This window comes from Prionailurus viverrinus, chromosome B3, assembly GCF_022837055.1.
Source record: "Prionailurus viverrinus isolate Anna chromosome B3, UM_Priviv_1.0, whole genome shotgun sequence".
NCBI classification, from domain to species: Eukaryota; Metazoa; Chordata; class Mammalia; order Carnivora; family Felidae; genus Prionailurus; species Prionailurus viverrinus.
Genome location: NC_062566.1, coordinates 115,524,243 through 115,544,647, shown reverse-complemented (window position 1 = coordinate 115,544,647; position 20,405 = coordinate 115,524,243). Strand labels below are relative to the sequence as shown.

General features: G+C 39.0%; 1 protein-coding gene across 3 annotated transcripts in view; it reads right to left on the bottom strand.

Moving 5' to 3' along the window:
* The window catches only part of YLPM1 (YLP motif containing 1), a 76,333-nt gene that overhangs the window by 40,632 nt on the left and 15,296 nt on the right, over positions 1-20,405 (bottom strand). For all 3 annotated transcript variants that reach the window (XR_007152755.1, XM_047861255.1, XM_047861253.1), the window contains exons 5-6: positions 2,922-5,042; positions 175-295 (exon numbers count right to left, since the gene is read on the bottom strand). Coding sequence is in view for 2 of the 3 variants with exons in the window: in XM_047861255.1 (XP_047717211.1) it covers positions 175-295; positions 2,922-5,042 (2,242 nt within the window). In the remaining variant the exon portion in view is untranslated. The remainder of the gene's footprint in view (positions 1-174; positions 296-2,921; positions 5,043-20,405) is intronic.

The following is a 20,405-nucleotide window of genomic DNA, read 5'->3' as shown; positions in this document are numbered from 1 at the left end:
GAAATCCTGACCCAAGCTGAAGTCGGACACTTAACTGACTGAGCCACCCAGGCACCGCAAATTTACATTTTTTATAGAGGAAATTTATACCTATTACAATGGGAAAAAATCAAACAACATACAAACATACAAAGTAGGAATCATTTCATTTCCCGAGCACACGTTTTTCCATACCGGGTACATTCCAGGCCTTGAAGATGCATTCTGCAACCTCGAGTCCTGGGGTGGCAGATGGTCAGGCATCTGTGGCTCAGACCCAAAGTCTTTCATCTTCTGAAGCTGTTCTTTCTGTTCCCTGTGAACAAATAAAATTGCCATTGTACATTAAGGCATGTTTACTCCAGACCCAGTGACTACAACTGATATCAAAGACAAAGAGATCTTAAGAACCCTGTTCCAAAACCCTCTATGGTGCCCCCAGGGCATCTCCAGGGTAACACTCTCTTGCCTTTATGTAGCTAACTGACTAGTCTTCTACAACCTAGAAATGACTATAAATTACTAAACCTATTCAAGGACAGGTGCCACAACCTGCCTCATTAGTCTATTCTAAAATAGCATCTACTGGTCACCTTTTTCTTTCATTGAACAAAAAGTTCTCTCACTATTTTCCTTGTTCAATACTCTCTCGCTAGATGAGAGGTTGCAAACTGGTGGCCAAATACGGCCTACAAAGTTTCTTGTTTGTTTTTTTTTAATTGGCTTTCCCATCAGTTTTTAAAATCTGAATTAGCTGCTGTTATTTACGAAGCAAAATATTTCACATATAAATTCCAATTGTAAAGAGATTTGGTAACAATGGGTCTATGTCCCCACATGCCAACAATCAGCTGACTGGAGTGATGGCCGTCCACTTTAGATGAAGCAGGTTGCTACAGTCCTCACCACACTCGGTAGAGTCACCCTGTCCCACTTTCACTCATTATAGTTACCTGTCTGGTTCTTGTGGGTACTTTAGTTTATGGCCCAGTGAGAGCTAATGTCAGTCTATACCTTTAAAAACAACACTTCATATTCCTAAAAAGGATTCATGGAACTCTTCATGCTTTTCTTGAATTCTCTGGTCCAATTCCTTCCTTCCTTTTTTTTTTTTTTTTTTTTTGAGTTTTCCTTACAATGCCCACCATAAACAGGTGTACATCTACTCCAACCTCTTTAGACTTTTTACAATTTTCTTCCTACACTGGATGTAGTGCCCCAAATGGACACAAACTAAGGGTCAAAAAAGTTTATTTTCTACCTCATGTAAATCGTATTATGACTTCACACCAATACAACATAGCTTACTTGTGTTCAACTATGATAATTCTTATCCATCACTTCATATATTGTAGTTATGCTTATGTTGCCTAGAAAGAGCTTAAAAAAAGGATGATGAAGAAGAAGCACCTTTTATCAAAAGGTTTTCTATACCAAGTAATAGCGGATGAAAAGGAAATTTTAAAAAGAAAAGGAAAGAAAACTTGGCAGTTTGGGAACACTAACCAGCTTGGTGTTCTCCATAAACAAAACAGATTTTAGAGCTGGACAGACTGGGTTCAAATTCTGGGTTTGCCACTGATTAGCCAAGTGGACTTAACCTCTCTGAGCTTTAGTGTCATCTGTGAAGTAGGGTATGTCTACTTATCATTGCAGGCCTTTGAGATAAAAGGATCTGAGACAGGAAGACTGAGACAATGTAGGCTAAATTATTAGCACAGTGCCCAGCACATGGTGGGTGTTAAGTTAAAGGCGTCTGTAATTTAACAGTGAATGGTGTGGTAACTAAACGTCCTCTATCATGCTTTCCACATCTTCTTCACGAGTAATCTGGAAAAGTAAAATCTCTCAGAGCGTATCTTCTACAGACAGAAATCTGTTGTGCTGCCCGAGGCACCGGATCTTTCATCTTTACCTACAGGGATTTTTCCTCGTTGTACTTTTCTAGTCATAAAGCTTCAGTTATGATTTCAATCGGTACAATCCACAAACATAGACCAGAATTGCAAAATGAAGGAAACACAATACACTGGAATATGTCAAAACCTAACCATTAATTTATTTTCTCAAAACATTGCTCATTCCTAAGAACTTACTCAAAAAGCTTACAATCTATCAATGACTGCTAAATTCTTATCTCAGGACATAGTTGGTTTAGGGATTGAATGAACATACACAAAGTATTCAGTATTCAGTACAGTTCCTGGCACACAGTAAGCATGCAATGTTTCTTCTTCTTCTTCTTCTTCTTTTTTTTTTTTTTTTTAATTGTTACTCCCTGGGAAGCATTAGATAGATACTTATACAGAGGTGATTTTAAATCAAGACATCCAAATTTTATTCTCCATTTCACAAAGAAAATATTTGATTATGTAGAAATAAGTAACATCCTCAAGTAGAGATATCTGCTTTTAGTTATAAGGAAAAGATAAAACACCCCAGAAAGAAAGTATCAGCAGTTAGCCAAATCTGAGGACGCTTTCAGGTAAACCATTCTGAGCTTCAACAGAGGAAAAACCTTACAGCACTTTCCAAAGTTTTATCAAAGATACGTGAATATGAAGTCTATAAGATCTAATACCAAAGAACAAAATGCCTCCTGGGGAAAAAAAAGGATGTTACATATGAGCTCTGTGAAATCCAGAGCACTGGAGAGTTGAAGTTTGACACTGAAACATGTACAGGCATGATATGTCAGCAACACATCTATAAAAGCCAAGAATGGCTACCAAACTTTCACATTTCAGGACATAAGCTTACAATTAACACAGTTCCAAAATACATTTCCTAACCCTAAAGCAGCACTGAATGGCCAGAAATATAAATTAAAATTTACAAGAACTTGAAGCAAAACGATTCCATTCACATACATCGCATCACTTTAAAAAAGAGCAGTCTGAATGCGGTTTTGACTAAAAGAAAATCTTAAGTAGTCAACTTACCGAAGCATTTTCAGTTCTTGTGCAGCTTTCAAAATGATTTCGTGCTGCCTCTGACTGAGAACCATTACCCCTCCAAGGCCTTGGTCAGAGTCTAAGTTTGTATCCGACCCCATCATTTCAGAAGAATGATGTGAGGAGGGCATATGTTCCGCCATGGGGGAATGTCTATCCACATCAGATGGGTACCATCTGTCTGACAACCGTTCTCTTTCCCAGTCCATTCTGTCAGGGATATAATCTCGCTTTTCCCGCCATGTATCTCCTCTTTCTGGATACTCTCGGATCCTCAACTCACCCCTATCACGAAAATCTCGATCATACCCATGGTCTCGATTTCTTTCTTCTCTCCATCTATCATCCCGATATCTATCCAAAGGTGGAAGAGGTGGGAGGGGTGGTAAAGGTGGAAGAGATGGAATATCCCGTTCACGAAACTGTGATTCTTGTTCATCCAGTGGTCTCCCATAATCTCTGTCCCACTCATTATCCAAATTTCTATCATACATATCCATGGGTCTTCCAATCCGATCCACATCCCTGTCCAAGTCCCTGTCCATTTCCCTGTTGTAGTCCTCATCCATATCCTGATCTCTCTCCCAATCATCCCACCAAGGGCCTCGTCTATCTCCATCATGAGATCGAGATGGTGGTGCTGAGAACCTGTCCTCTCTGTTATATGGGTCTAGTGTATCATCTTGATAGTCACGTTCGCATTCTCTCCAGTATCTCTCTCTATCCCAATCATCAAGTCTTTCTCGTTCCATTGGAGCATTTCTACCATCTAATGGGAACTCTTCGTGCCCTCTCTCTTCTCCATGATTCCATGGAGCTCTAGGAGGCTCATCTCGGTGATATGGATACATTTTTTCCCCACCATCTCCTGGTTCTGGTCTAAATGGACCTCTGTCACGACCAAAATCTGGTCTTCCCAGTCCCCTTTCCCTACTGCCAGGCCCTCGAGGTGGTCCCCTCTCCCTACTCCCAGCTCTTCGTGGTGGTACTCTTTCCCTACTCCCAGCCCTTCGAGGAGGTCCTCTCTCCTGACTGCCAGCCCTCCGAGGTAGTCCCCTTTCTCGGCTGCCAGCTCTACCCCGGTCCTGGCTGCCTTGCAGACCACCTGGCATTTTCTCCCGACTGCCTCCTGGCCTCACCAACCCTCTGTCCCGGCTGCCTTCTCCTCTGCTCATCTTCTCTCGACTGTCTTCTCGTCTACCCATCATCTTATCACGAAAGTCTTCTTGCTTGACCAACCCTGGGCCACGGCTGATTGCCTGACCTCGACCTCTATTTACTAGTCCTTTATCCCGTGTGTCTTCCATTCTGCTTTGCCCAGGACCTCTGTAAGATGAGCTGCTGCCTCGATTGCCTTCTAACCTATTATCTCTGTTATCTGGCCGAGGCAGCCCTTTATCTTGGTTGTTTTCTGAATGGGGCAGACCAATACCCAAAGGCTTAAAATCATTATCTGCAGTTAATGATGATGATGTTGTCACTGCTGCTCCTCCCTCCATCCCCCCTGGTTTTGAGGGAAAAGTAGATTGAGTAGGTACAGGTTTATTTGCAAGGGGTACAGGCTGAGTAACAGCTTGGGCTTTGTCCATTTGAGTCTCCATACTTTGAGAATTCTGGTCCCAATTAGAAGGCTCTATGGGCCCTTCCGAGACTTCGCTTTTAGGTGGCTCTTGTTGAGAGTCGCTTAGATTCTCATTTGACTGAGCCGCCTTGGCATCCTTTATATCTGCAGCAATGGAAAATGTAGCTGACTGCATTTTAAAATTCTTCTGCTGGTTACTATTGGTGTCTGCTAATGGTTCTTTGTTTCCTGAAAGAGGTTCTGCTTGTGACTTAGGTTGCTGCTGATGTTGCTGTCCAAAAGCTGGCTTGGGGCCTTTCCACTGTGGTCCACTCTGTCGAGGACTGAGGGATGTATTGGGGGTAATATAAAACTGAGATGCTGGCCCCCGGGGAATCATTCCCCATTTGCTTTTAGTGCCCTCTGTTGGGTGACCTTCATATCTGGGTCTTGGCCCATCGGGGCGATTTCCTTCAAAACGAGGCCCTTTGGGTCTCGGTCCTTCACACCTTGACCCTAAATCCTCAAATCTTCGAGGACCATCAAATCTACAAGTAAAACAAAAGATATTACTCAAGACAGTAAAGCAGAAAAAAAAAAATATTCTCCATGTAAGAATATTTAAGGCAATCTTGCCTTAGAATCTGTTTACAAAAATGACTCTTTCAGTCATTAAATAAATCCTGAGGTATCTATCTTAGAATCGGTATGCTAAAGTGGCAGTGCTCAGAAGGTCTTAGGACAGGCTTTGGAAATCATGTCAGTATTATTATCATCCACTCCAAAACAACTCCTGCAGCAAGTCACTGATACACTAAATTGTTAAAAAGCAATCATAAGTATTGTGACTTAGTAGACAGAAAAGCCCACTCATCTTAAATGGGGGAAAAAGTGCCACGGCTAACTCTGAGAGTACTTTCAGAATTAAAATATAACTAAAATCTAAGTAGGAAACAACTAACAAGATAATATAGGATGATTATAAATATTGTTGGAGCTAACATTATCACCTGGACTACTGGACAAAAATTCAAAAAGCCAGTAGCCAGCTATATCTTAAGAATGTGCCCTGATATTTTAAAGTCTGGACAGTGCCCTGACAATTTGCTACGGACCCACTCGCCCATTCAGAAAATATTTACATTCCTTGTCTGTCTAGCTATACTACACCTAGGGGATATACAAATAAAATGTCATCTGTGCCTCAAAGGGTTTACAATCAAGGAGAAAGAGAATCTAAGTATAAATAAATGCCCAAAGGTGCAATGACAGAAGTCTATCTGCATACAACAAGGGCAACAGAGGAGCGGATGGTCAATTCTACCAGGGTAAGGGGGGAGGGGGTGCTGTCCAATAGAGGCTTTATATAATAGATGATGCTTAAATTAAGTCTTGAAAGACAAATTCTCTGAGGCCAGGCTAACAGAGTGTATTGGAGATAAGGGAAATGGGTGGCAAGGACATCTAAGGTTAAGGAAGCATTATGAGGAAAGGCAGAGAAACACACACCAGCAAAGCAGTCTGGAAGTGCAAACATGGCTCAAGCAAAGAGAGTAGGAAAGCTGGGAAAGGAGTAGAAAGGTAGGGAACAAAGAGATAAGGTAAAGAGTAGGCAAGAATCGAGCTCCAGAAGACCTTGTACACTCTGTGTGGCAGGGACTACTGGTGCTCCTCTAATATGCATTCCCCCTTTTCCTAAAGTATCTGAGCTTCTTCATTCTTAGCTGGACACAAAGCTGGCGAGACTAAAGATTCTCTTTCCCAAACTCTCCTGTAGCTAAAACTTGTAGACATGTTCTGGCTGGGCTGAGAGTGAAAATGACCAACAGCTTCTTCCGGGTTATAGCCTCAAAGGGAAGGGCACATCCTCCTCTTCACCATCTCCTTTTCATGCTAGCTCTGACATGGTGGTGAAGCATCCTGGACCATGTAGATAAGGGCAATATACTAGGGGATGAGAAGTAACAAATCAGAAGGAACTTGGATTCTTGACACTGTAGAGTCATCACATAAGTGCTAAAAGAGAATAAGCCTTTAACTTATTAAAGCGTAGGACTTCAGATCTCTGTTACCACCAATGAATTAATTCAGCTGGGTAAGAAGTTAGGCATTACCTAATAAGACTTAGAGCCACTATAGATGGTCTGATTTTTAAAAGATTCCTCTAGCAGAAAAGTAGCAGATAGGTAGGAGAAGTTTACCATAGGTTGTTTCTACAATTTGAGTAAGTTAAAGTGAAGCCTGTTCTAAGGCAGTGACTGATATGAGGATGTAGAGGAGATAAAAGTGAAAGATGTGAAGAAAGGTAAAATGGATAGGACTTTCTAACCAGTGAAATTAAAATGATAATAGAAAGGGAAAAATTTAGGACAATTCCAAGTTTCCTGGCTTAGGTGACTAAATGGATGATGATGCCTTTCATGTTTTTAATGAGAAACAGAGAGTTTTTCTTTCATTTGTTTGGGAAATCAATGAAGAATGCTAATTCAGTTTCAGGAGAATATTTATTTCCTATCCCTGTTGACATTAGGCTTTCTGCTGGTCTAGAAGTCTTAGTTTCAAAGGAAGAATGCTTCCATCAGGAAACACCACAGTAACTCCATTAAATTCAACTTGAGACTGCCACCTGGCTACTTGGGTTCTGAATAAACAGGCCAAGAAAGAAGTAACTACATTGGCTGGTAGTGATTGGTCCTGAGTTGCAAGGGGAAATTGGGTCACTAGTACACAATGAGGGTACGGAGGAAGATGTCTGGAATGGAGAACCTCTAGAACACCTCTTAGCGCTTTCATGCCCTGTGATCAAAGTCAACAGAAAACTACAATAACTCAATCTAGGCAGGACTGCCAAGAGCCCAGACCTTTCAAGAATGAAGGTTTGGGTCACTCCACTAGGCAAAAAACGAGGACCAACTGAAATGCATGTTGAGAACAAAGGGACTATGAAAGGTGTAGTGGAAGAATATAGTTATAAATACCAACTATGGTTACATGACCAGTTGCAGAAAGCAGGACTGTAATAGTTACAAGTATTTCTTCCTTAATTTGATACTATGTGTTTAAATACATACACATGTATTAGTTAAATGTCCTTGGTTGATCGTTCTTTGTCATCCTCTGACATTAGATGTATTAATAATAGTTAATTTTATATCTCAGAATTTAATTTTTTTAATGTTTATTTTTGAGAGAGAGAGAGAGAGAGAGAGGTGCGGCGCACAAACAGGGGAGGGGCAGAGAGAGAGAGAGGGAGACACAGTGTGAAGCAGGCTCCAGGCTCCAAGCTGTCAGTACAGAGCCTGATGAGGGGCTCGAACTCACAAACTGCAAGATCATGACTTGAGCCAAAGGTGGATGCTTAACCAACTGAGCCACCCAGGTGCCCCTATATCTCAGAATTTCAATTACAGAGTATCAAAGAGAGAATGTGAACCAGCTAGGAGAAGAATGAAGATTTTCCCAAAGACAAAAAGATGAAAGGGACTATATATCCTTTTCTGGGAAACAGGTAAGAATCTTTTTTTTTTTTTTTTTAGTTGTTCAGGGATAAATATTTCACATCAGATGAAAAAATCTTTGTGTCCCACCCTAATCAGAAACACATAGGGGAACTCTATGAAAGGTACTATAGGCTAGCCAAGTTGACACCACACAGAGTCATCACAAGGAATGTCAATATACATAAATTGACTACAAACAGAAAGGGGACTGCCAGCAAATGGTTTTTAAATTCTGGAAGACAAAGGGCAAACATGAGTGGTAACATATGCAAGAAGAAGCTGGAGTTTAGAATGCTGGTAGAAGGAGATACAATCAAAACGGGGCTGGTCTGCCCACAGAAACCCAGGGCGAGTCAGAGTTCTCAGATACCAGAGGTGCTGGGGAAGGACAGGGGTAAGACTTGGGGCTAAAAATGTGTAAATTAAAATCTATATTCAGAACCATCAACTAGACTTTCTCTGGGATGAATGTCCCTATATTCTTGAATCCGAGGGTCCTCTAACATTGGCAGTTCTCTGCCCTACCACATAAGCAAGGCCTGAATCTGCTGACTGGGCGCATCAACAGTTGATGAGCGCCTCATATGCACACAGAGCTTCCAATTAGCTTGTCAGTGTCCCCCGCTCTTAAATATAAATGGACAACCAAGGATCACTAGAAACTTGAGGAATGTCTCCAAAATGGAAGGAAGAGACCAAAGGTAAATGGGTCATAAATCTGGAGAAAAAAACAGAGATAATGCAAAAAACAGAAGATAACTTTTAAAAAACGCTCAAGTAGTATCCTCAGAAAGATTCATAATGAGATACTGTAAATATAAATCAAGAATAAAACTTGATCAGAACCAAGAAAACGCCACAAAAATTTAAAAATTCTCCAAATGAAATGCAATAAAAAGATTAGAAGTATCTCAGAAAGTACAATCAAATGAAAAAGAGACAAATATAATCAATCCTGCAGGTCCAAAAACCTACTAATGAGGAGTTCCAGAAAAACAGAAAACAAGAAAAATAAAATTAATGAAGAAATAGAAAGATTTAAGAGTTAAAAGACTCTAATTTTCAGACAGAAAAGGTCTAGCTTAGTAAATAATAAGTATAACTATTAAAACTAAACAAACAAAAAAACCACTATGAAATTTTAGAATACCAGGGGGGAATAAAGTTTCTAGCAATAGGGAGACATCATCTAAAAAGGAAGAGAATCAGAACAGTATAGCACCTATATTGACTGGCAGAAGAAAATAGAATGGTGATCCTAAACTTTTGAGGAATAATTATGTTCAACTTTACTATACAGTACATAAATGGTATTAAACAGTATGGTACTGGCATACAAACAGACACACAGATCAACGGAACAGAACAGAGCGCCCCCAAATAAACCCATGTGTATATGGTCAATTAATTTATGAAAAGGAGCCAAGAATATAAAATGGAGAAAGGACAGTTTTCTCAATAAATGATACTCGGAAAAGTGAAGAGTCATGTAGAAAAGAATGCAACTACAGCGTTATCTCACACTGTACACAAAAATTAACTCGAAATGGACTAAAGACTTGAACATAAGGCCTGAAACCATGAAACTCCTAGGACAAAACCTAGAAAAACACCATAGGTGTAAGCTCCTTGACACAGGCCTTGGCAATGGTTTTTTGAATCTGATATCAAAAGCAAGGAGAATAAAAGCAAAAATAAACAGGTGGGGGGCGCCTGGGTGGCGCAGTCGGTTAAGCGTCCGACTTCAGCCAGGTCACGATCTCGCGGTCCGGGAGTTCGAGCCCCGCGTCGGGCTCTGGGCTGATGGCTCAGAGCCTGGAGCCTGTTTCCGATTCTGTGTCTCCCTCTCTCTCTGCCCCTCCCCCGTTCATGCTCTGTCTCTCTCTGTCCCAAAAATAAATAAACATTGAAAATAAAATAAAATAAAATAAAATAAAATAAAATAAAATAAAATAAACAGGTGGGATGACATCAAACTATAAAGCTTCTGCACAGCAAAGAAAACCATCAACAAAACGAAAAGGCAACCTACCGAATGGGAGAAAATACTTGCAAATCTTATAACTGATAAGGGGCTACTGATCAAAATATACAAAGAACTCCTATAACTCTAGCAAAAATACAAATAATCGGATTTTAAAATGGGCAGAGGACCTGAATAGACATTTTCCCAAAGACAATGTACAAATGGTCAAGAGACACATGGAAAGAGACTCATCATCACTCATCAGCCAAGAAATACAAATCAAAACCACAATATCACCCCACACCTGTGAGAATGGCTGTTTTCAAAAGGTTAGAAATAGTAAGTGTTGGCAAGGATATGGAAAAAAGAAACCTTGTATATTGTTGAGGGGAATGTAAACAGGTGCAGCCACATGGAAAGCAGTATGAAGGCTCCTCAAAAAATTAAAAGTAGAACCCTCAGATGATCCATCAATTACACTTCTGGATATTTACCTGAAGAAAACAAGAAAACTAACTTGAAGAGATATATGCATCCCATGTTCACTGCACATGAGTTACAATAGCCAAAATATGGAAACAACCTAAGGGTCCATCAATGGAAGAATGTATGTACGTGTAACACTGACACACAAACACACGAATATTATTCAGCCACAAAAAAGAATGAAATCTTGCCACTTATGACAATACGGATAAACCTCAAGGGTACTATGCTAAGTGAAATAAGTCAAATACTGATTTCTCTTATAGATGGAATCTAAAAATAAATAAATAGATAGATAGATAGATAGACAGACAGACAGATAAAAGCCAAACTCATAGATACAAAGAACAGATTGGTGGTTGCCAGAGGCAGGGGTGGGCATAGGAGAAATGGGTGAACTAATTTTGTTTTTAGTTTAAATAAATTAAAAAATTTTAAATGCTTGACTTTAAAGTCTATACCCAAATTATAATCAAGTGTGAGGTTAGAATAAAAACATTTCAGACACACAAGACTCAGACAATTTGCCTCCAAACCACAATTTCTTACTGAGTTACTTGAGCATGCACTCTGGGAAAAAGAGGCACTAAACCACAAACAGGAAGCCATGACATTCAGTAAACAGTGAATCCAATCCAGGAGGGTAATCAAGGGAAATGCTGGAGTAACAGCCATATGGCAGATCTTGAAAGCAACCAAGCAGCCAACCCAGCCAGGTGAAAAGCAAGAAGATGCATAAATATGGGAGAGAGATCACCTCAAGAGAAAAAGAGATGGTGCTTTTGGGACTAGGGTTGGAGAATTATTTTAAAGATTTTTCAAGAAGACAATTGGAAATTCTAGAAAAGTCATTACACTAAAGGAAGTATAATTATAACACACTGCTTATCTCTACAGTGGACATTGTTTACTTATCTAAAAACAGTGACACGTATTAGACATACGGGGTTAGAGTAGTGGAAGAAGCAAATCTCTGTTAGAACTGGGAGTAAATATATAACGTTTAAAATGTGGAAGTTCAAGAAAGTAGCAGCATATTTTTTAGTGACAGGAAGGTAACTACCAAAAGAAACAGCTAAAGAACGAAAAGATGTCATTAGAAAACACATCTAGGGTGGCTTGGGGCAGTGGCTGGCTGTTTTTCTTGATTTCTGAAAACTATGTATGTACCACTTTGATAAAAATGTAAAATGAATTTAAGTGACACAGAGAGATTAGCCCTAACTGGGAGAAACAAGAGCTTCTTCTGAGACTAGAAGAAGAAAGATGAGGACAATAAGGTAAGGTAAACACAAGGGTGGGAAGTGAGTTTCACTGGGCCTGAAAGTCTCGATTTCCTCTGGGAGGCAGGAATCTAAATTAAAGATACAAAGCGAAAGAAAAATGTTTGTGGAGACAACAGTGCAGATGGTCTCTGCACAGCAGTGAAGGCTTGGCACAGCTACTGTTGGGCACAGGGACAGGAGCTGACTAGAGACTTATCAGAGGACACACCACAATACTAAAGAGGGAGACCACTTATTTACTTATGTAGCTATATATGATACCGTTTCAGGGCTTGTGAGGGTTTCGTTCCATTTCTTGAAGTGCCATTTATTAATTCAAAGTGCCTGGAAAAACACCTTAGATCATTAAAGTTGTGTAAAACCATCTGCTTTGGATTCAATTCAGCAATGATCAGTTCATGGAAGTGCTAAGAGGAGACTATTCTCCAAAAGGTAGAGTCAGTAAGAACCCTTGTCAACTCGTTACCTAATATTATAATCAAATTTTGAATATAAACAAACTGCCTTCCTAACCAATTTGTGAGTGCCTTGAGAATTTCATCCATAACTGAGACATTCCAGCATAAGTAACAGTTACTGAACATCTGTCAGGCACTATGTTAGTGCTGGAAATAAATGGATACTTAAGGAGTTCATAGTCCAAGGGAAGAGTGAGACAGGTAAACCAACAATTTGATTTACTTAAAACTTAGAACATAACTTGATAAAATGGAACACGATGGAGGGCCTTGTTTACAGAGGTATCCCCTTTGTCTGACTCACCAAAGGATTTCAACACATAATTACTGAAGTGCTCCCTGCACTAGGAATTAGTAAAGCAAAAACTGGCAGGAAAGGAACTCTGAACAAAGAGAAGAGCACATATACAGAATGGCCAGAGGGAAAGATAAAGGAAGCAAGAGGCACTAAACGACGTACAGATAAGGAAAAGAGAACATGGTGACAAGGTTGTAAAAGGTAATTAACTCACTACTGCAAGCCTCATGCCTGCACATATAATATGCAATTTCCATGACAGGATAGGGTACTTTGCTTTCAGATTAAATTGCTGATCAACAGCCAAGGGTCATCATTTTATTTTTATTTGGGGGGTCAGAAAAAAACCAACTGAAATATACTTTCAACACTACATATAAATGGCAATTATTTATCAATACTGCACTTTCAAATTTTCAAAGTTCAAGGATGTAACAAAATGTTAGACTATCAAAACCTTTTGTATTCATAAAAGAATTTTAAAGCCTTTGGAATAAATATATTAAGAGATACTCAATTTTAAAATATGCACAAAAATTAGCCATGTTTACATTAATACAATGAAATGCTATGACCTTTTTAACATATAAAAACATTTGAAATAAAGTACAAACATAGCATATATTCACTAAATACAATCACAGAAAAACACATGTATTGCCCATTGGTTAGATGAAAAGTAAAACAAATATCTGGTGTTTAAATATTTAGAAAATTTGTATACAGTTAGGTATTTCATAAACTTCTAAAAAACAAAAACCCTAAAGCTAGGTATGAAAACATTAGAGGTATGTATAAAAATTTCACGATTTAACATAAAAAATAGACCCCAAGTGGATATAAAAACTTAAGAGGTATGCACAGAAATACAAATGTCTTATTATCACAATATTTACATAAACATACTCAAATCAGCTGACCATGGGAATTACAAAATATTAAATTCTGGAGTCAAATTCCTGCCCTCTTAGTTTTCATGCGAGATGATTTTTCTAAGTATTTTCTAATATGTATAACTAAAACCCTAAAGTCAAAACTCTCCCTCCAAAAAGTAATTGCTATAAATAGGAACAACCATGGCAAATGGAAGCACAGAGTAAAATTGTATTGTTTACAGTCCCTTGCTAATCCAAATAAGACAGCTACAGAATAGAAGAGGTCCACAATTATAATCCGAAAACCAATCAAAAAGTATGTATGACCAATCAGGAGCCTAGATATTACAAAGATGTCAATTCTTCCACAAAATGGTCAACAGATTCCATGCAACGCTCATCAAAATTCCAGCAGGTTTCTGAAAACTGACAAGCTGATTCTAAGCATTACATGGGAAACAGAGAGGACCAAGAATAATCAAGACAATCTAGATCAGGGGTCAGTAGACCATGGCCCCAGGGCCAAATCCAGTTAAGAGTGATCTTTTACATTTTTAAATGTGAAAAACAAAAGGAAGAAAGAAAAATAAGTGATAGAGACCAAACATGGCCTGCAAAGCCTAAAAATACTTACCATCTGGCCATTCACAGAAAAAGTTTGCCAACCTCTGATCTAGAAACACAGAACTGGAGGGCTTACACTAAGAGGTATCAAGATTTATTACAAAGCTACAGTAATTTTTTTAAAAATCTTTTAAAAGTGTTTATTTTGAGAGAGAGGGAGCACGAGTGGGGGAGGGGCAGAGGGAGACGAGGAGAGAGAATCCCAAGCAGGCTCCCTGCTGTCAGCCCAGAGCCTGATGCAGGGCTCGATCCCATGAACTGTAAGCCAAAATCAAGAGTCAGACACCTAACTGACAGCCACCCAGGCACCCCTAAAGCTACAGTAATTAAAACAGTATGACACTGGTACAATGATAGAGTCTAGAAACAAATCCATACATGTGGCCATTTGACTCACGATGAAGAAGATAGCACGAAGTAGTAAGGAAAAGATGGGCTGGGGTCAACTAGATAGCCATATGAAAAATAATAAACCATGATCCTTACCTCATACCTCATTAACAAATAAATCAATTCTATATGGATTGTTGATTTAAAAATAAAGGGTAAAACGAGACAGAAGATAAAATAGGATAATATATTTATGGCCTTGGGGTAAACAAAGATTTCTTAAACAGGACACAAAAAAGTACTAACCATAAAAGAAAAACGGATCGATAAATTGGATTGCTAAGTTAAAATCAATTATTTCTATTAATCAAAAGACACCACGGGCGGCTGGGTGTCTCGGTTAAGCGTCTGACTTCAGCTCAGGTCATGAAAGCACAGTTTATGCATTCAAGCCCCATGTTGGGCTCTGTGCTGACAGCTCAGATTCGGATGCTGAAGCTCTGCTTTGGATTCTGTGTTTCCCTCTCTCTCTGCCTCTCCCTGCTCTCTCTCTCTGTCTCTCAAAATTAAATAAACATTAAAAAAATAAAAAATAAAAAAGACACCAGGGGCATCTGGGTGCTCAGCTGGTTAAGCCGTTAAGCATCTGACTCTTGATTCTGACTGAAATTATGATCTCAGGGTCATGAGTTGGAGCCCTGCATTGCATTGGGCTCCTTGCTGGGTGCTGGGCATGGAGCCTGTTTAAGATTCTCTCTCACTCTGCTCCCCCATCCACCTTGCATGTGCACACACACATGCATGTGCACACACACACACCTTGCATGTGCACACTCTCTCACCAAAAAAAAAAAAAAAAAAAAAAAAAAAAAAGGACACCATTAACCCTTGGGGTTCCCTCTGGGTTCAGATCCTAGTTTTAGAACTGTTTTGTTTTTTTTTTTAAGGTTTCGTTTGTTTTGAGAGATCACACGCACGTGTACACAAGGTGGGGGGGAAGGCAGAGAGCGAGGAAAAGACAGATAATCCCAAGCAGCCTCTGCACTGTCAGTGCAGAGCCCAGTGCTGGGCTCAAACCCACGAATCATGAAATCATGACCTGAGCCAAAATCAAGAGTCAGATGCTTAACCAACTGGGCCACCCAGGTGCCCCAAGAACTGTTTGGGTTTTTTTTTAATAGTTCTATTATACTCATACCTGTCAGAGAGGCTAAACTCAACAACACAAGAAACAACAGGTGTTGGTGAGGATGCAGAGAAAGGGCAACCCTCTTACACTACTGGTGGGAATGCAAACTGGTGCAACCACTGTGGAAAAGTGTATGGCAGGTCCTCAAAAAGTTAAAAATGGAACTACTTTGTGATACAGCAATTGCACTACTAGGTATTTACCCAAAGAATACAAAAATACTGAAACGTATTCAAAGGGGTACATGCACCCCCATATTTATAGCAGCATTATCAATAATAGCCAAACTATGGAGAGAGCCCAAATGTCCAAAGGTCCATCAATAGATGGATAAAGAAGTTGTAGTGTGTGTGTGTGTCCATATAACAGAATATCACTCAACTATTAAAAGAATGAAATCTTGCCATTTGCAACGAAGTGGATGGAGCTACAGAGTACCATGCTAAGCAAAATAAGTCAGCCCGAGAAAGACAAATACCATATGATTTCACTCATATGTGGAACTTAAGAAACAAAACAGACGAGCAAAAAGAAAAAAAGAAAGACAAACCAAGAAACAGACTCAAATACACAGAACGAGCTGATGGTTACCAGAGGGTAGGCGGGTGCGGAATGGGTTAAATAGGTGATGGGGATTAAGGAGTGCACTTGTGATGAGCACTGGGTGGTGTATGAAAGTGTTGAATCACCACATTGTACACCTGAAACTAATATTATACTGCATGTTAACTAACTAGAATTTAAATAAAAACTTTTAAAAAATAAAAAATAAACAGCTCCATCATAAGGATTGAAACTTTGTGACTTTTCTCTCATAGGCCTCCCCAAGAACAAAGAAAATTTACTCCTTAAAAAACAGAATGAAACTTACATTATCTTGCAATTACTATATGGGTCCATTAGAACCTTTCATAAATCTAAGACACATTATGGGATCCTAAGTGACTTTTTCTCTGAATCTTAAAGCATTCTGCAATTTCCTTACCCTCAAAATCATTACTCATCATTACTTATCAATTATCCCCATCTATGCTAAAGAAGATTAAAATACAAAGACAATGAAGGAATGATGGACTTGCCTAAAGATGAGGCAAAAGTGAAATAAGCTGTCACCTCACCCCGCTTTGTATTGCCCAAAATATTACAGCCTACTTTTAGGCTTCGCTGAGTACAATTGAGAATTAAAAATTTTTCATTTCCTGACTATAACAGCAGAGAAAAGGAAGAGAGAAAGCTGTGTCCAAATCAAAAAATAAACACAGAGACAGAAGGACTCTAAGCTCTAATAAAGATGTGACATTGATCATGTAAGTAAAATCTCCAACTGTAAGTCCTCAGATGACAGTATCCTAGATGAATATTCTCAAATTCAAGATTCGGTGAATGAACAATATATTTCTAAGGACAGAAAGGAAATGTAGTACTATCATCTACTTAGTTATTAAACTGCAAGGATGTCACCACATAATATTTTGTGCCAAGAACCTGGACCATTCTGCTTTGCCAGAAAAATAAGTGACAGGATTATTTCATCTTTTATGTTTATGTTTTGTGCCAAAATTTACCTGATGCAGGGTTTTGCTCTTCTAAAATTTTTATTAAAATTTTGAATAAGCAGTTTTTCACTATCCCTTTGTTACTTCTGCACATTATTTGTAAAATTACTTTAAAATTTCAAAAATAAAAATGGCCCACTGGATCTAAGTGATACTTTTTTTGGCAAACTGAAGATAAGAAAGAAAAAGGACTGCACAATGAGAAAACAGTCAAGACAATCTAGACACAGGATGCTATCTCGTGTACGTAAGGAACTCCTACAAATCAGTAAGAAAAAATCGTAACCCGATAGAAAAATGGGGAAAAGATTTCAATAAGCATCTCGTAAAAGAAGAAATCCAAGTTAACAATAATCAAATGGAAAAAGAAGTTAACCTCATTTGTCATCAGGGAAATACAAATTAAAGCCATAGTACAATACCACTAGACATCCACCAAGATTACTGTAATTTAAAATTTTAATAATACCAAGTGTTGATGAGGATGCAAAAAACAAACAAACAAAAAACCCCAAAAAACTGAAACACAAAAAACCTGCTGGTGAGAATATAAATGGATACAATCACTTTGGAAAACTGTTTGACAACATCTACCAAAGCAGGACCGCACATACCCCATGATCAAGTAATTCCAATCCTTTGTACATTTCTAAACAAAATTAAATACACACACACACACACACACACACACACACACACACACACGCACCTAAAGGGACACATACAACACCAAAAGACACAAAGTAGCATTCTTCACAATAACCAAAAAACTTAAATGACTATCACTATGAAAACAGATAGACTGTGGTAAATTCATACAACAAAATACTGCAAAGCAATGGGAATGAACAAACTACAGCTACACAAACATGGATAAACCTCACAATAACATAATGTCGAGTGAAAGATGCTAGACTCCACCGAGTATATACAGTATGATTCCGTTTATACAAACTTCAAAAATAGGCAAAACTAATCTATGGCATAAAAAATCAGTATAGTGATTATCTTTGGGGCAAGGGAAAATCAGAAGGGGCATGAGGAGGACTTTTCAGACACCAGTAATTTTTATTTTTTGATCTCAGTACTGTAACATGAGTGTGTTTCCTTTGTCAAAATTCACTAAGCTGCACACCCAGGATTGTGCACATCTCTGCATGTTACTCTTCAATAAATAAGTTTTACGATTGAAAAATAAAAGGTTCTAGGAAACCAACATCCACTGACCTAATAGATTCTTGGAGCAGGGCAGTCTTCTAGAAGACCTGATGAATCCAACAATACACACACATACACACAATTTCAAAATAGCTGCTCCAGATGCTCAACAATGTAGTATGATATTTACACATGATGCAGGTCTATCACTTGCCTTTTGGAAACCTTCAGTTTTTTTAAACAGCAGCCTAAATCTGGATTTTGCAAAAACTCAATCTTAACAGTGTGTTATTTAAAACTTCTCTTAAGTGTATTTATTTATGAGACAGAGACAGTGTGAGTGGGGAAGGGGCAGAGAGAGACAGAGAGACGGGGGGGAGGGGGGGAGAGAGAGAGAGAGAGACAGAGAGAGACAGAGAGAGAATGAATCCCAAGCAGGGTCCGTATTCCCAGCACAGAGCCCGATGCGGGACTCGAACCCATGAAACCGTGAGATCATGACCTGAGTTGAAAGCGAGAGCCAGACACTTAACTGACTGAGCCACCCAGGCACCCCTTAATCGTGTGTTATTTCAATAGTGTGTTATTGGTAAATCAGTTATCTGTGTTCTGCATTCTTGTTTTTCTACCCAGCTGTGTTAAAAAAAAAACAAGGCAAAACAGAGTGGCTTACCGCATCAGTTATGTGTTTATAGCAAACTCTGGATTCAACTAGTAAGAAAAATTCACAAGTTTCCTTAATAGTGTGGATTATTTCTACCTCATTCTCTTTCATTCACCAGTTTCCACTGATATATGTTTTTTTTACTTAGTTACACAAGAGAAAAAAGAACTACGCTTGGGAAATAGTCACAAACTACACTCAATATGAGCCCAGAGAGCAAAAGCAGAAGAATAATAGAAATGGAAATGACATAAGCTAGACTGGGGGAAGGTTTTAAAAACAGGGTAGATGTGAGCAGGATCCAATTCAAAAACAACAACAAAAAAAGCCATCCTTATCTAAGCTGCAGGCGAAAAAGCTGGAGCGGAACATACATCTAAAAGCAATGTAATCAATGTTTCTTAAGATTTCAGCAGGCCAGAATGTTGGCCCAAACCTAACCAGATGACGTGTAAAAACCAAGTCTTAGAAAAAGAGAAAAGCAAAACAAAACAAAACAAAAACTGCACAAGTTCAGGATGAGAGAGACCTGGTTTAATAACAGCTAATGTGAAAAAGACCAGGGAAGCCAAATGGGTGTTAATTAAGCTCAACATAAGCCAACGCTGTGAGAGTGAGGACCAACAAAAGCGATTTGTTTAGTTATCCATTTATGTTCTTCATAGCAAAGTTGGTAATGGGTTCTACGGCTCCCTGCGTCTGAAGTGTTTGTTCTGAAGGAGACTGACCAAAGGCCCTTCACAAGACAATGAACAACGTAGCAGGAGGAGGCTAGAACCAATGTTAGTGTGAAAAGAAAAGAAGAATCTGAGTTTATGTGACGGCAGAGAAGAGCAGGTAAGGCAGGATCGGGGAGACAAGAGCGTGGCGTTTAAATAACTGTAGGGACACACTATAGTAGGGGGACAGGGTAATTCATTATGTGTTGCATCACAAAGGCAGATCGAATCAACAGGCAGAAGTGACAGCAACACATTCAGGTTCACTCAATATAAATAAACTTCCCCCAAACCTGTCAACACCTTATATAGCGGCATGCCTGATCACAGTGCCAGTGTTTAATCAGAGGCCATCAACCACTTGTCACAGGAAGTAAAATGAACTTAAATGTGGATCAGAAGGCCTTGGATTCTAATTCTATCTCAACCACTTACTAGCTACGTCATCTGAGGCAATTCATTTATAACCTCTCCAAATCTCAGCTTCCTGTCTATGTTTACTTCATGAGATCACGGAGAAGAATAAATCAGGTGATAAGAAGTAATAATAATAGGTGCAAGACCCAGGATGACAGCACCATATGCAGCACATATACGAGTTGCTACAGAGGAGATACTGCACTAGATAGTTGCTAAGATCCTCCTAGCACTGAAATTATTAAGGTAGCTTAAGGCAAGAAAAAACTTAAAATAGGTGCTAAATTTACAACAAGATTTGGTAGGCAAGGCAGAAAATATTAATATGAGAGAAAAAAAGAGAGCAGGAAATCTGTTTCACAAGGTGTTAAGAATGTACTTTTCT